Source organism: Sus scrofa, chromosome 7, assembly GCF_054392235.1.
Source record: "Sus scrofa isolate SSC_HxYL_T2T_F1_AM1 chromosome 7, Sscrofa_HxYL_maternal_Yorkshire_Landrace_v2.0, whole genome shotgun sequence".
Taxonomy (NCBI): Eukaryota; Metazoa; Chordata; class Mammalia; order Artiodactyla; family Suidae; genus Sus; species Sus scrofa.
This window is the reverse complement of record NC_139389.1, coordinates 124607084-124621882: the sequence shown is the minus strand read 5'-3', so window position 1 is coordinate 124621882 and position 14799 is coordinate 124607084. Positions and strand designations below refer to the sequence as shown.

The 14799-nt window shown below is 40.1% G+C and overlaps 1 protein-coding gene across 2 annotated transcripts in view; it reads left to right on the top strand.

Moving 5' to 3' along the window:
* The window catches only part of TRIP11 (thyroid hormone receptor interactor 11), a 74447-nt gene extending 69736 nt beyond the window's left edge, over positions 1-4711 (top strand). For both annotated transcript variants that reach the window (XM_021099622.2, XM_021099621.2), the window contains exons 20-21: positions 378-522; positions 2691-4711. In XM_021099622.2, coding sequence (XP_020955281.1) covers positions 378-522; positions 2691-2911 — 366 coding nt within the window. In that variant the 3' untranslated portion in view covers positions 2912-4711. The remainder of the gene's footprint in view (positions 1-377; positions 523-2690) is intronic.
* Positions 4712-14799: the final 10088 nt, after the last annotated feature.

Sequence of the window (14799 nt, the reverse complement as noted above, 5' to 3'; positions counted from 1 at the left end):
GACTTTAAAACTTGTTTTCTGTCGATATTTTTTAACATCTATGTAAACAGTTATTAAAATGATTTAAGACTTGATCTCTTAAGTGCCATTGATGGTGAGAAGGCTAAGTGTTATCAGGTGGCTAATTCTCATGAGGTTTGTAGTGAGCGTTGTCATCCAAGATTATTGATTAAATTGTTAAAGTTTTTAATTGACACCTATGTTTCATTTTAAATGCTAGCAATTAAATTGTTCATGAGGCTTATTTATAAAGAAATGATTCAAATAGCATGACTAGTTTTTAATATTTTTAATATTTAACTAGAATAGCTGATACATTTTCTTAGTTGTAGTATAATTATATTATCTGCCTAATATATCCAAATATTTTTTCTTAGTCTTTTTCAGAACTTTTTGTTAAATTCCTAGAAACAGAATCTCATCCATCTGTTCCACCACCCAAGCTCTCTGTTCATGATATGAAACCTCTAGATTCACCAGGAAGGAGAAAACTAGATGCAAGTGTACCAGAAAGTTTTAAAGGTAAAATCAGATACTTACTTTTTTCCACAATATGAAGAGTTGAACATTTAATTTATGAATATGTTTCACAGTGATATTAACTAAGTTTTTAGTGGTTTTGAAAATGTGCGATGACTTTTTCCAAAACCCCAGTAAGGCATTAGATTTTGGCTTCATATATTGTTGTGGCAATCTGATCTCTAATTAGCTTAAATTAATTTAAACAATAAGAAATATTTTTCCTTTGTATATTGGAATAATAATTCTCTCTCTGCATAAGCCGCCTTGGATTATTCTTCTTGGAAGTGGTGGCTGAACTGGTAAACCTTTGCTTGCTTATCCATTTTCCTTTCTCCATAAGGATGCTTATTGCTTGTCAGCGTTAGAAACGTAGTTGATAGGTAAAGATTTTTTTCCCATGTGAAAATCTAAGTGTTACTGCAGTCAGTAACCGAAGTTCATGTGTTCATAACATTTTTCAGAGCAGTGTAGTATACCGGTGTGGACATCTAAGAACATTATGAAACATTCTTACATGTTGAAAGCATGTGGTTTGGTGGTTCTACAACATATGGACGTAGTTTTATATTCCACTAGGTTGTAAGGGTCTTATTTATGCTGTTCATATTTCCTGTGTTGGTATGCAGTAAAATTTTTTGAATTGAAATTGAGTTATAATCCGTCAGACTCTAAACAGATTCTTTACTGGAAGGGCTTTTATCCTTAAATTGGGGTAAAATATTGAAATATCTATATTCTGAAATTTTAAGAACTTCCTTAGTCCTTATTTAGATGAATATTTGTTTTCCTAAGCTTATAGAAAGTGGTAAAATTAATTTGGATAAAAGATTTGGCTACTAAATTTAGTCTTTAGAAAAGTCTTAATTCTAACATGTGTAGACTATACTAAAAAACCTTTTTTTTTTTCTTGTTGTACTAGATTTTAGACCTTGAAACAGATGCAGAATTGTTGTATCAGGGCTTCCCCTCCCTTCCCCTCGGTCCCTCTCCCTTGGTCCCTCTCCTCCTCTTTTGGATACCATCCCCACTTCGGTTATCAGGGCTGTGCCCAGCTTGATTTGTGTTGATCAGAGACAAAAGCCAGAGCTTACTACATAGCACGGGGGCTTTTTCAGAGTTTGGAAAGTCGTCATTCACGGGAAAGTACAGCTTGGGGACCCAGGGGTGTTCAGTGATAAATAGATTGGGTGAGTGTGTCTCAGTGCTTCCTTTGGAGGCCTCTTTTATTTGAGTTTCCCACTGCTGAAATGGGTGCCTTCAAAGGGCTGCTTGTCTCTTAGCAATGACGTTGTTAATGGTCTTGAGTAATAGAGCAGAATACTATCCACTAAGACACTAAGACGTGAGGGCATAAACGAAATGCCTTTTTTTTTTTTTTTTTTTTTTGTCTTTTTCTTTTTTAGGGCCGCACCCGCGGCATATGGAGGTTCCCAGGCTAGGGGTCTAATCGGAGCTGTAGCCGCCGGCCTACGCCAGAGCCACAACAATGCCAAATCCAAGCCACATCTGTGACCTACACCTTGGCTCAAGGCAATGCTGGATCCTTAACCCACTGAGCGATGCCAGGGATCGAACTTGCAACCTCATGGTTCCTAGTCGGATTTGTTTCCACTGCGCCAAGACAGGAACTCCCCAAATGCCTTTCCAATAAAAACTAATTGTTCAGCTTGACTTTACAGAGAAATAATGTAATTAAGAATTGTTTTCAAACCTTTGACTATCTAAAAGATGATAATTGGAAATAATGCATAAATTGCTTTTTCTTTTGGTAAATTATGACCATTATAATTATTTGGCAAAACACATTTGCAAGTTCTCCCATCTTTTGGATGGTTAGATAGAGTTTGCCTGGTACCAGAAAACGATTTTTAAAAGCTGTTATTACAGTAAACGACACTTAGCAGTTATAGAACTGGTATTTAAGTATAAAACAATATTAACATGTGTTTAATAAGATATTAGCTCTGCATACAAATACTTCTCCCTCCCATTCCTTTCTCTTATTTATTGCCTTATTCTCTTTCACCTTCTATGTTTCACAGACCCCACAGATCCAGAACCCAGCAGCATATAAAATTAATTTGGGGTCCAAATCTGGGAACCTAAAACACGTGTAGCATTGCCCAAATACATGCGGGTGACTAAATAATTCATATTTTGTCATTTAGATGCAGCAGAGTCCAGGTGTGGTAGAAGAACAGATGTGAATCCGTTCCTGGCTCCACGCTCCGCAGCTGTGCCTCTCATCAACCCAGCTGGACTTGGACCTGGCGGGCCTGGGCATCTCCTTTTAAAACCCATCTCAGATGTGCTGCCCACGTTTACACCTTTGCCAGTGTTACCTGACAACAGCGCCGGAGCTGTGTTGAAAGACCTTTTGAAGCAATAGATAATTCTCAAGCCAGAGATGACATATAGCACTTTAAAAAAAACTATGAACACTATGTGTATGTACTTTATCACAGAGGGGCCTTTTGGAAAAAGTCTCATATTTGTTTGCCGTTGTACTTTCTCTAAATTTAATAAAAAATACTCTTAATCCTTTTAGAAATTGCAGGTGTCCCAGAAGGAAGTCTTTACTATATTTTCTGCTTTTTCCATCTGACTTGACTTAATTTAAGCTAGAAATATTCTATCTTTTCATTTTAATTTATTCAAATAAGAAAAATAGAAACATGAAAATACTAATAGCTATATATTAGCCCTTTATTTCCTTTTCATGCTCATTTAAGCTAGAGACTTCTGTGGTTTATCTTTTTAAAATAATCAACAGACTTACCAAAAAGGAAGAGAGAAAAAATAGCAGTGGCTTATCCGAATGGTGCAAAAAATTGATCTAAAGCATCTATTAGTCATCTTTGGAGACAGGCCAAGAACAAGGTTGTCCAGGGAGGTCACAGGTGTCCTGAGGTGGAAGGTGTGTGGATTTGCTTCTCTGCAGTTTCATCACTTGTGCAGATCCATGGGAGCACAGGCCAGAGACAGAACAGTTTCATGCTCCCCGCTCACAGGCAGAGCCCCCTCCCTCCCTACCAGCTCCTTAACCTCTGGCCACCAACCCTTCCCTGAGCTGCTCCTCTATACTCCTGTCATTTCAAGAGTGCCAGTCAGTGGAAGCATACAGCATATCATCTTTTGAGATCCGCCTTTCCCACTCAGCATAACTCCCTTGAGATTTTTCTAAGTTGCGGGAATGTATTGTTTAGCTTGTTTTTTTTTTTTTTTTTTTTTTTTCCATTGAGTACATACTGTGACTCTATGGTTTAGTTTTAAGAGCTAAGATATTTCTTTAAAGATAACATCTAAAGCTAAATGTTTCCACCCATCTACCCACAACATTCGTCTAAGTGTTAAATTGTGCAGCTGCATTCCCGTAGCTATACTTAGCAATATCTCCAGACTAACACCTCCTGCCTCCCTCTGGGGTGCTGATCTGAGAGGTACGGCCATCCAGGAGTCCATTGTCATCCTCACGTCACCGAGGGGGTGAAATCACTTCAACACCAGCGCCATGGGGTTGGAACTTCATGGTAAGGGACTATGTCTTTGGGTTTTGTTTTTTTGTTTTCGTCAACCCCTCATAAAAAAAATCCTGACTTGGGACTTAATTATAGCAGGATGTTCATGTTTGTATTAGTTGTTGAAATTGTACAGTTACAGACATTTCTTTCAAATTTTGTAAATTTCAATATGCCTTTAACATGGACACACCTGTATAATAAGGAAAGGTGAAAATGACACTAATCCAAATGTGTAAATAGGCCTGGCTCCGGCCACAGCTAAAGTTGGTTGTATGTAAATTTTGCTGTGATTAACTGTATACTTTGTACTGTATTTAGAGGGTTGGAAGTCTTCATGTGTTGATGGATAAAACTTTTCGAAAAATCTAGCAACTGAGACAGTGCTGCTTCAGAACATCCCCTGCCTCCTTAGCTAATTTATTTATGCTGCCATTCTTTATTTAGTATACTTTAAAGGAAGTTGACATACAAGTTCTATATTAGAACTATCAAACTGCTGCCTATCCATTTTGCCCATTATTATTTCTCTATGAAATTATCACTGTTAGGTTTTATAAGGTCCTTTTGAAGATATTTTCACTGATCGTCCTAAATTATTTGCTGCTTGCCATTGAATTTTCATTTCAGTGTGGAGCATCTGAAATAAAATCTCTTAAGTTAAAAAAAAAGACACGATCCTTCATTTTGAAGAAATATTTTTTAAAAAGTTTGCTCTTTTAATTAGAAAAGGAGATTCATGGTGAGTATTTAAGTAGCATGTCATTGTATTTTAAATGCTCAAAACAACCCGAACCGCCCCTCCCCGCCTTGGTCTAACCTAAGTTTGAAAGCTGTTATGGTGGGTTGCGTATTGAAACATCCCAAGGTGACCTTTCATGGCTGCTATTTTTAAAAGTATGTGACCTTGTCCTAAAGCTGTAGTACCTAATGTTTCAGTTGTATCATCATTGAAGCTATAGCCGGCTGGTATGCATACTAAGTGTTTGTTGATCTAAACCAGACATAACTCATCTACTTTTCTGAAAATAAGTTGTGTCAGAGATGAACCATCTGCTCAAAGAATCTTCTTAGTAACCATACAGTGATGAGGCATATAATTCTAATGTTAGCAATAGGACTTTGCTAACAGTGATTTTACCGCAGTATTTTAACTGCAGTAATTGGACTGCTTACTTCTCTATAAACTTACTAAAATTTGTGGTTGAATTTTGCCCTCGCTGCCAGAGTGTTTCACAACATTCCTAATAGTTTTCAACTGCCGTACTGTAGTAGAAAATTCATCTAGCCATTGGATGTGATTTTAGTTTAATACTATATCTTGTGGTTATTTGAGTTTTAGTTCCTGCCATTATTAAGTTAAAAAGATAAAAACAGAACCAAAACTAAAAAATATGAGAAAAAAGATTCAAAATACTTTTCTAATCAGTAAGTGGGAAAAAAAAAATCAACTGTGCTTCAGGGACAGGAGAGTAATAAGAATTATTGGTAAAGTGCTTTTTGTGTCAAACTTAAATCATGAAAATTTGGTTTTTAAGGCTGATAAAGTTTTTCATATATCAGAGGACTTAAAACATCTTCCATCAAAAGAAATTTATCTTTCATTTTGTAAATATCAAGTGTAACATTTTATATATTCTTCACGGACAAAGTAACAGTACCTTTAACTATCTAACATTTATGATTATTTGCCAGTCTTTATTTTTTAACTTACTAGGCTTTCACTACTTAAAACTGATAAGTTGCCTTTCGAATATCTTGTGGGAAATTTACAGCCCAACCTCAATATTGGGTGTGTTTTATAAAGCTAGAGTCGATTCATTTCTGAATTTCTCAGGAGCAATGCAAGGCTAAAAGAAATACTCCAAATAAAAATGATATATGTAAGTTGGCCATGTCTTCATCCACAATAAAAAAAAAAAATTTTTTTAGCAAACAGCTGCTGACTTTTTCTTTAGAAGGGGGAGAAATGACTTACACATGTTGTTTAGAGCAGCAGTTGATGAACTACTGAAGCTCCCATCTCGGAGTGTTCACCGGATGTCTGCTGTTAGGACACTGAGCCTTAAAACGCTCACGTGAGCAGTGTGAGAGATGCTCAAGATTATGTGTGAAGAGGCTCCGAGAGGTTCCAGCCAGCATCCCCCCCCCCCTTTTTTTCTCCAGACGTGATAGCATGCATTGTTGGGCTCTTGGTCTTTCTGTAAGATAATCAGTTTTGAATTCATTTTTCTGAGAGAGGGAGCTTGAATATTTTTAACTGTTCATATGGTCGTATTGGAAGGAACATGGGTTTTAAAGTTGAGAGATGAACTGGAGTTTGGATTTTGACGCTTTCTGTGTGAACTTTAACAAAATTACTTTGACTATGGACTGATTTTTCTTGGTTCTGGAATAACATCCACATCCATTAAATAACATCCCTTAAGCTTGTGAGGGTTGTAAGGATCAAATGACCCGTTCATTCATAGTATTTATTAAATGTGTAAATGTACCACTTGTGGAAACACTTTCTAAAGTCTGTAGGCACGGTTTTTGGAAGTTGTGATAATTCCTGCTGAAAAGTGGATAGGAATGTCAAGGAAGAGGGTGTCACTGAATGTGAGTGTTGTTTCAACAAGGTAAGGAGAGGTCGGAAGCACAGCGTGCGTGCTGCCCTGTTGAGATGAGTTTTCAGAAGAATCCATTGGATTTAGGGCTCAGGAAGTTGTTGGTTTCGACCTGGAGGAGTGGGAGCAGAAGCCGTATCAAGTGGGTTGAGTAGGTGCTGAGCAAGTGGTGAGCGTGGTTACAGGCAATGCGTCTGAGAAATGAGACTGTGAAGGGGGCAGGGGATACTAGGAGGAGAGGCGGGGGACAAAGAGTTGTTTTAAGCTGGGGGACCTGAGCACGTGTGGATGCTCGTGAGAAGGACATGTTTAGATGGAGAGGAGTGGAGAGAGTTCCTGAGAAAGGGGAGCCCGTACAGCCACAACACAAATGGAGGGTTGGGCCTTAGGAAGGGCCCCTCCTGGGACAGGAGTGATGACGAGGAGAGAGGAGGGTCTGAGGCTGGAGGGATTCTGTCAAATGGGAGAGAGAGAGAGACGCTTGTCCGGATTACTAGAGTAGGGCTCGTAGGCACATGCCAAAGGCTTGAGGGCCTGACCTGGGCCTGGCAGACAGATGTGGGGAGGCAGAGTGGCTGGTAAGCACAGCTCAAAGGAAGTAACGTTAGAACACTCTAGAAGGAAGCAAGCTAGCCAGTTGTCAGATAAAGGTCAATTCTAGCCCTTACCAATTCTAGTGGAATACGAATTCTCAACCTGAACCTTGTTTTCTTGTCCTTGGGATTTAGGTCATGTGAATATAAGATATATCTGAGGGTTTTACGGCATGTTATTATCATGATTTAATACATCCAGTAAATTATTAAGCCATTATAATGACAACAATATTTGCTTTGGAGATAAAGAAAAATTCAAGAATGTTAATAAATGGATCACTTAAGGCAAATGTTTGAACCCTTAGTTGGTCTTCTGCCTTGGCTCTTCCTGTGTATCAGCCTTTTAGCCCTTCCTTTGTTCAGAAACTAATAATTTGCACTATGATGATATTTTGCTGTTGATAATTTTCAGCTGAGACTTTATAGTTACTCTCTTTTTCACCTCCAATGTTCTTAGACTTCAGTGAACTGTTTCTGACCCTCAAAAATTAAATCTCAATGATTGGAAATATTTGTGAATTTAATGTAACTAAGAGTTTGGTAAAGTTTTCTAGCTATACTTGGACTGTTAAAAATGTAAGATACAGTATTCTCTTTTGTGAAATAGAAAGCATTTTGGATGTTGAAGGACATTATGTGGTGAGAAGTTTTCCTCCAGCAACAGTGAATCCGTCTCAAACCCTTCTGGACCCATGGGCGCATGGGTGTGTATTTAAGTGCATACATTTTCCAGGGGGGTGAAGGGAATCATGACTTCATTGAAAGAAAAGAATTGGAAAGAAAGTAATAGAAATTTGCTCAGATTTCCTTTGCAGCTCCTTCCATGTAGCTGTATTTAAAGAACTGGTGTTATCTGGGAGTTAACACACCAATCCCTTTTTAAAAGGTATGTTCAGACACGCTCCCCAAATAAAAAGGGGACGGTGGTGATAAAGTTACAAGTTGTAGACTAATGAGGTCATTCTTTATTTTTGAGAGCTCAAATGCGTAGTCTTTGGAAATTTTTGAAATCCTTTTAAAGTCATCTCTCTAAGGTATTTGTCAGGCCTTCTGCGCATTTACTGCCAGAATCGTCTAGATATGTGCATCGTCTAAATACAGCGTTCGAACTGTGTTGCTCCCTTTCAGGGCCGCACTTGCCAACTGTAGCTCCTGTGTTGAAAAATACTGATGATGGTAAAACTTCAATTCTTCCCAGAATTGCCGCTTGAGAAACTAGGACTTCCATTTTTGTAAGTCTTTACTTTTGTTTTTTTCCCCTTGGACGTTAGTTTTACTTGGTGAAAAGTAATTTTGCCCTCGCTGTCTTCTTTTAGGTATGTGTATGAAATATTTTAAACATTTAAGAATAGATAATAAGGATATTAGGAGGGCCATCTGGCTACGGCAGTGTAAAGAGGTCAGCCAATCCTCCCTGCAAAAAACAATATAAAACTAAAATGGTCAAAAATAACCATTTTAGCTCTTGGTAATTGGCCAAAGGCAGACAAAAACAAAAACATAAAAGGAAAATTATTGATTTTTGACCCCTAGAACTCCAGGTAAGAGCTGTTGGCACCTGTAACCTTCCTGCCCAGAGAGCTCCCCTACTCCCTAATCCCCCCAGTTTTGCTAGCACAAGTCAATCAGGAAAACCAGTGGCTTTCTGGCCTGAAGGGTGTACTCAATGACGGGGCAGTGGAGGCTGCAAAAAACATGACTTGTCACATATCAGTGGTGAACTGGGGAAGGAAGCACAGCGAAGACCCAGTGTGGCCAGCCTGAGGCTGCGATTCTGGACAGGATTAGTGGCCAACCAGCGGAAATTTAAAGGGGAGACCCTGGAACTGAGAAAGCCATGGAAGGGCCCTGGCTGATGGGAATCAGAGAGCCTGGTGGGAGGAAAAGCTTAAGCCAACGTGAGACTGGCCTTTGAGTGTTTCTCCCACACGCAGATCCACTGACCTTGGATGGAAGCAGCATGGGCTTGAGGAATTCAATGCGTACCACCGCGGCTGACCGCTAAGCCATGCAGGAGCAACCCCTGGGAAGCCAGGATAATGAAGGTGTAGTGTTGTCGGCAGCTACACTCGCTCCTGGGGTGGGGGTTGGAGGACAGATTCCTCCATTTAAATCCAATCAACTTTTCAAAAATCAGAAAAATATATCAGAATCCATAGTGCTACAAATGGAATCTAAATTATCCAAATTTCAACCAAAAATTATGAAGAAAGCAAAGAAGAAAGTGTGACGCATATGTACTCAGGATAAAAGCAGTTGAAAGAAATTGTGTAGGCCTAAAATGTTGGATTTAGCCCACCCAAACTTCAAAGCAGTGCTTGTAAGTGCAAAAATTAAAGCCAAGTGTATTCAAAGGACACAGAATAAATACTTGCCAGCTCATGGCCTCGCTTTATCAAATCCTAACATCATGCTGCATTTTCTAAAGAATTTTTAAAACTTTTTATTAAAGGAAATGTTGGATGTAGACACAAGAGTAACGTAATAAATCCATATACCCAGGACTAGCTTCACTGATGATCAACTCAAGTTTGATTTTCAGCTTTCATTTTATTTTGTGCCCCCACTTACTTTCCTTTTTTAGTTTGAAAGCGTTTCACACCACGTCTTAAAACTGTAATAAATAAGGAGCCAACCTCGTTCTTTTTTGCTGGACGATAGAGATGATCAAATAACGTATGCCTCTCCTGTTCCTGCACTCTCGGGAGGGTTGTTGAAATTCGACCTTCCATCTAGAAACACAGAGAGGTTTACACAGTCTCTCCTGCATTTGGTGTTTAAAGTCCATTCTTCCGGAGCTCCCCGATGGCTTAGCAGGTTAAGCCACTGCTATGGCTCTGGTCACTGCTGTGGCGTAGTTTTGATCCCTGGCCCCGGGGAACTTCTGCCTGTCATGAGTTCGGCCCAAAAAAATGAATCCCTTCTTTTATGCAATGGATTGCTTGTAGGCAATGATGACACAATACGTGATAGTTGTATGTATTTCTTATTTTTATTTGGCAACATTAAAAGTTGACAGCATAAAATTCAACTTATGAGTTGGTTGATTTTATGAGAAGGTTGATTTTACTGGTCTGGTAAATTCAAGAATCTGGGAGCCCCTTACTTTGTGTGGACCATAAATAGCAAATAAGATAATTTGGACAACGTACTGTTATAAAGTTATAATTTACTATCGTACTATTATAATAGTAGAACATACTATTATAAAGTTGTATGAAAAATATTCAATTTGCTCCAAACCTCGATCCATTAAGTGTCAAAAAGCAAATTAGAAGAATGCCATTAGCTATTATAGCATGCAGTCCTGGGACTCCATGGCAAAGGGTGTGCTGCTCTAAAATCGTTTTACACAGTAGAGAGCCTGCATTTTACACTTGGTTATATGTTAAAAGTGAAGTCAGTTAGGACAATCCATAAGAAAAGCTCACGTGTTTTCATGATTTGCTGAATTTCCTGAGAATTTCAAGTATGTGCAAAAAACCCCTGACAGCCTTGAACACAATGACATTAAAGTCCAAGTAGAGACTGCATGTAACTAGGGAAGAAATCTTGGAGCAGAAGTTCAAAAACGTGTGTTCCAGTCCCTGGTCCCCTCTGATGATGTGATCTTGGGTAAATTCATCTCCCTGGGCCCTAGTTTTCACATTGGTAACATTAGGGGGTTAGAGTAAATGATCTATAAGGCTCAGGACTTGGTCACCTCCTCCAGGCAGTGCCCTTTTCTAACATTCCCAACACTGCTGGGGGGCATTTCCTTACACCCTCCTTTGGCTTATGCACACCTGCTCGCACTACTGACCAGTGAGTGGCTCATGGGGGAAAGAGAGACAGACGGACAGGTAGACCTAACCTTGGTTGAGAACCTCCTGTGTTACTGTGTCTAGGCACCTGCTAGCTGCTTTCTGAATATTCTCTCCTTTATAACATTGTGATATATTTTTGTTCCCATTTTGTAGCTGAAAATCTGAAACTCAGCAAAGTTAAAAAGTTGTTCAGTGTCCTGTGTTTGTTAGCCTTCTCTAGAGAAATAGAACCAATATTTTTAAAGGTTACTATATGTTTAACAGAAGCATGACAATAAGGGCAGAAACTGTGAAGGATGGAACGGGATTAAACCATCTAAATACGTAAAAATGCAAAGTGTACGCATTTCTAAAAATGTCATAAACAAGATATTAAAAGGCAAAGGACCAGCTGAGGAAAATATTTGCAATGTAAGTGACAATGGGGAAATATCTTTGCTATGGAAATAAAGATGGGAAAAGAAAGATATAACTGATGCTCCTACGGGTTTCTGGCAGACGATGCTGCCTGTCTTCTGATGACCATTCTCTGCTTTCACAGATTTCCAGGTAATTAGGTTCGTGATCTCTCAGAACATAGACTACATCTCCCAGAGTCCCTTGCAGCTAGGTGTGGCTATCCTGTTCCTGAAATACAGGTGTGGTCGTGATGTGCCCTTGTGGACCAGGACCAGATAGAGGAAGAGAGACTAGAGACTGCCAGGCAATGAGATGGAAGGAGCTTGCATCACTGGTACCTTAAAGATAGAGCTGCCATATGAGCTGGCCCTAGACCACCAACCTTCAGAGCATAGTGTGAGAATATGAATCCTTTTACCATCAAACGTAGCTGTTGAGCTATTTCTATTAAAAAACAAAAACAAAACCACAAACCACCACCTTTCAAATCCAAACCAAAAACCTTTACTAGGGTGGAATCCTTTTAACTTTTGTATTTATTCACAGGGAGTGAACTAATTACCCTGTCTTGGTGCCTGATACAATGGGAGGAGATGGGGTTGGGGAAATACCCCGTAAGGAGATGAACAGAGTAAGACAGAAGTCAGAGATGGTGAGAGACATTGGACAGTCTTGTGCAAAATGATGACAGGGTGAAGGACCTATGTCCTATAGTAGCTGTGGAACCAGTGACTGTTCCCAGGACAAGAGGGTAGTGAGAAAGAGTAGAAAGACCAGACCTCACTTTGGGGGACCTTTTGGTTATTAGGGAGGAAGATTAAAAAAGCAGGGGCTGGAGCAAACATAGCCAGAGTCACATGGGGAAAACCAGGGTAACTTGAGTCGTGGACCCAAGAGAGAAGACGGGTCATCAACGGTCAAACACTTCAAAGAGACAAAGGGACTGTTAGACTGGAGGAAATATCATCATGTTTCGCCATGAGGTCCCTAGATACTTAAGGGGGAATGGCGGGGACATTTCAGTGGGATTAAGGGGTGAGGAGGTGACTGACACAGACTAGATGTAGGATGGCGATAAGAGGAGAAAACTGAAGCCACTGGATTATCAGGACAACAATTTCCCGCCTCTCCAGGTAGGAGGACCTGTAGATGGAGCTGCTTGCAGCCCCATACCCTACTTAGGTGTTGGCTGTCATTTGTTTTCAGATAGTTTGGATAATAGAAGAAGTGAAAGGCTTTAGTAGTGCTAAGAAAATAGAGAAGATAGTGATGAGGGGCCCGTGGAATTCTGGAGTGTTCCTGGGGAGCTAGGAGGAGGGGAAGGAACCAGCCCTGTAAGCAGTAAGTCAGGGAAAGCAAAGTTTGGTCAACTGGAGGCAACGAGGGTTCTGGAACAGAGTAGGCTTGATTTGAATGTTTATTGGACAGTTTATTGTCTGTGTGGCTCTGATTTCTCTGGGTCTGCTTCTTCATCGGCTAAATGGAGAGATTCCTAGTTGGCAGAGTTACTGTGGGGGTCAAAGGAAAGGGTGAGTCTAGCACAACCATAGACACTTAATAATGTTCCCTTCTCAGAGTTCCCATCGTGGTGCAGAGGAAACGAATCATAGGAGGAACCATGAGGGTGCAGGTTCGATCCCTTGCCTCGTTCAGTGGGTTAAGGATCCGGCCGGCATTGCCATGAGCTGTGGTGTAGGTTGCAGACGAGGCTTGGATCTGGCATTGCTGTGGCTCTGGCGTAGGCTGGCAGCTATAGCTCTGATTAGACCCCTAGCCTGGGAACCTCCATATGCCGTGGGTACAGCCCTAAAAAAATAAAGGTTTTTTTTTTTTTTTTTAAAGTCCCCTTCTGTGTTTTGCATTTTCACTTAGAAAAGCATTGCTATGTAGTTATTTTTGGACAGTGAAAAAATAAATGGTTTAATTCCCCCCCTCAATTTGAAGCCTCATCTTAAAAAAAAAAAAAAAAAAAAAGGCACTCTGAGCAAATTGAACTTCGTTGGAAAGTCTCATTCAGCCAGTGGCAACGTCTTACATTTATACTACAGTTTATGTTTTGTAAGTCGTTCTGTAGTGGTGATGTATTTGATTCTGATGATAAAAGGCAGGGCAGAGGTTGAGATTTTTATTTTGATTCTGATGATAAAAGGCAGGGCAGAGGTTGAGATTCTTATTTTGAAATTAAACAAACAAACAAACAAACCAGGAGTTCCCACTGTGGTGCGGTGAGTTAAGAATCTGATGGCAGTGGCCTGATTCGCTGCAGAGGTGTGGCTCAAACCCCAGTCTGGCACAGTGAGTTAAAGGATCTGGCGTTGTCACAGCTGCAGCACAGGTCGCAGCTGTGGCTCAGATTCAGTCCCTGACCTGGGAACTTCCATATGCTGTGGGTTCAGCCATAAAATAAAAAACAAAAACAAAAGCAAAAACAATGCAAAATCCAACACTTAGGAAAGGAAGTGATGAGAAAGCAATCAGACTCAGTTAGCAGTTCATGCTCAGTAAATCTCATTTTCTTTTTAAAAACAGAATTGCTAGATCAGGAAGTGTGATAAAAACGTGCATTTTGATGTTATCAGGACATCCAACCGTCTCTTATCCAGTGTTTGCGGACAAGATGGAGAAATTCAAGCTGAGTGAGAAGTGTTGGAGGCTCCCCAAATTAGATAATCAGCCGTGGCCCAAAATGTTGAAGAAAGAGAAGCAGATCAGTCCCAACCTGGACAGGGCACTTTGCTCCAGAGCCGGTCCTAGTAAATTTTTTTGTTGATAGTGCTGATAAAGTCACAGAAGCCTTGGTCATCACATCCGTAGTGGTCAAAACCAGAAGTGACAACTATATAATTAATAATTAGAAGGGATAATTTATATTGAACAGTGGACAAAAATGTAATAGAGATGCATCCCAAACCTGTTCTTCCTTAAAAAGTATTAGCCAAGAGTTCCCGTCGTGGCGCAGTGGTTAATGAATCCAAATGGGAACCATGAGGTTGCGGTTTCCATCCCTGGCCTTGCTTAGTGGGTTAAGGATCTGGTATTGCCGTGAGCTGTGGTGTAGGTCGCAGACATGGCTCAGATCCTGTGTTGCTGTGGCTCTGACGTGGGCTGGTGGCTACAGCTCCGATTAGACCCTTAGCCTGGGAACCTCCATATGCCACAGGAGCGGCCCAAGAAATGGCAAAAAGACAAAAAAACAAAAGAAAAAAAAAAGTTTAGCCATCCAAATGTGGGGTGGAAGAGACGGCATTTAGCAGTCTGTGTCTATGGGTTGTTTTCACTGGTGCAGGACCAGTGCAAACCAAGAGGTGATGGATCAGGCTGCAGCAGGATCACATGACACACAAGGAAA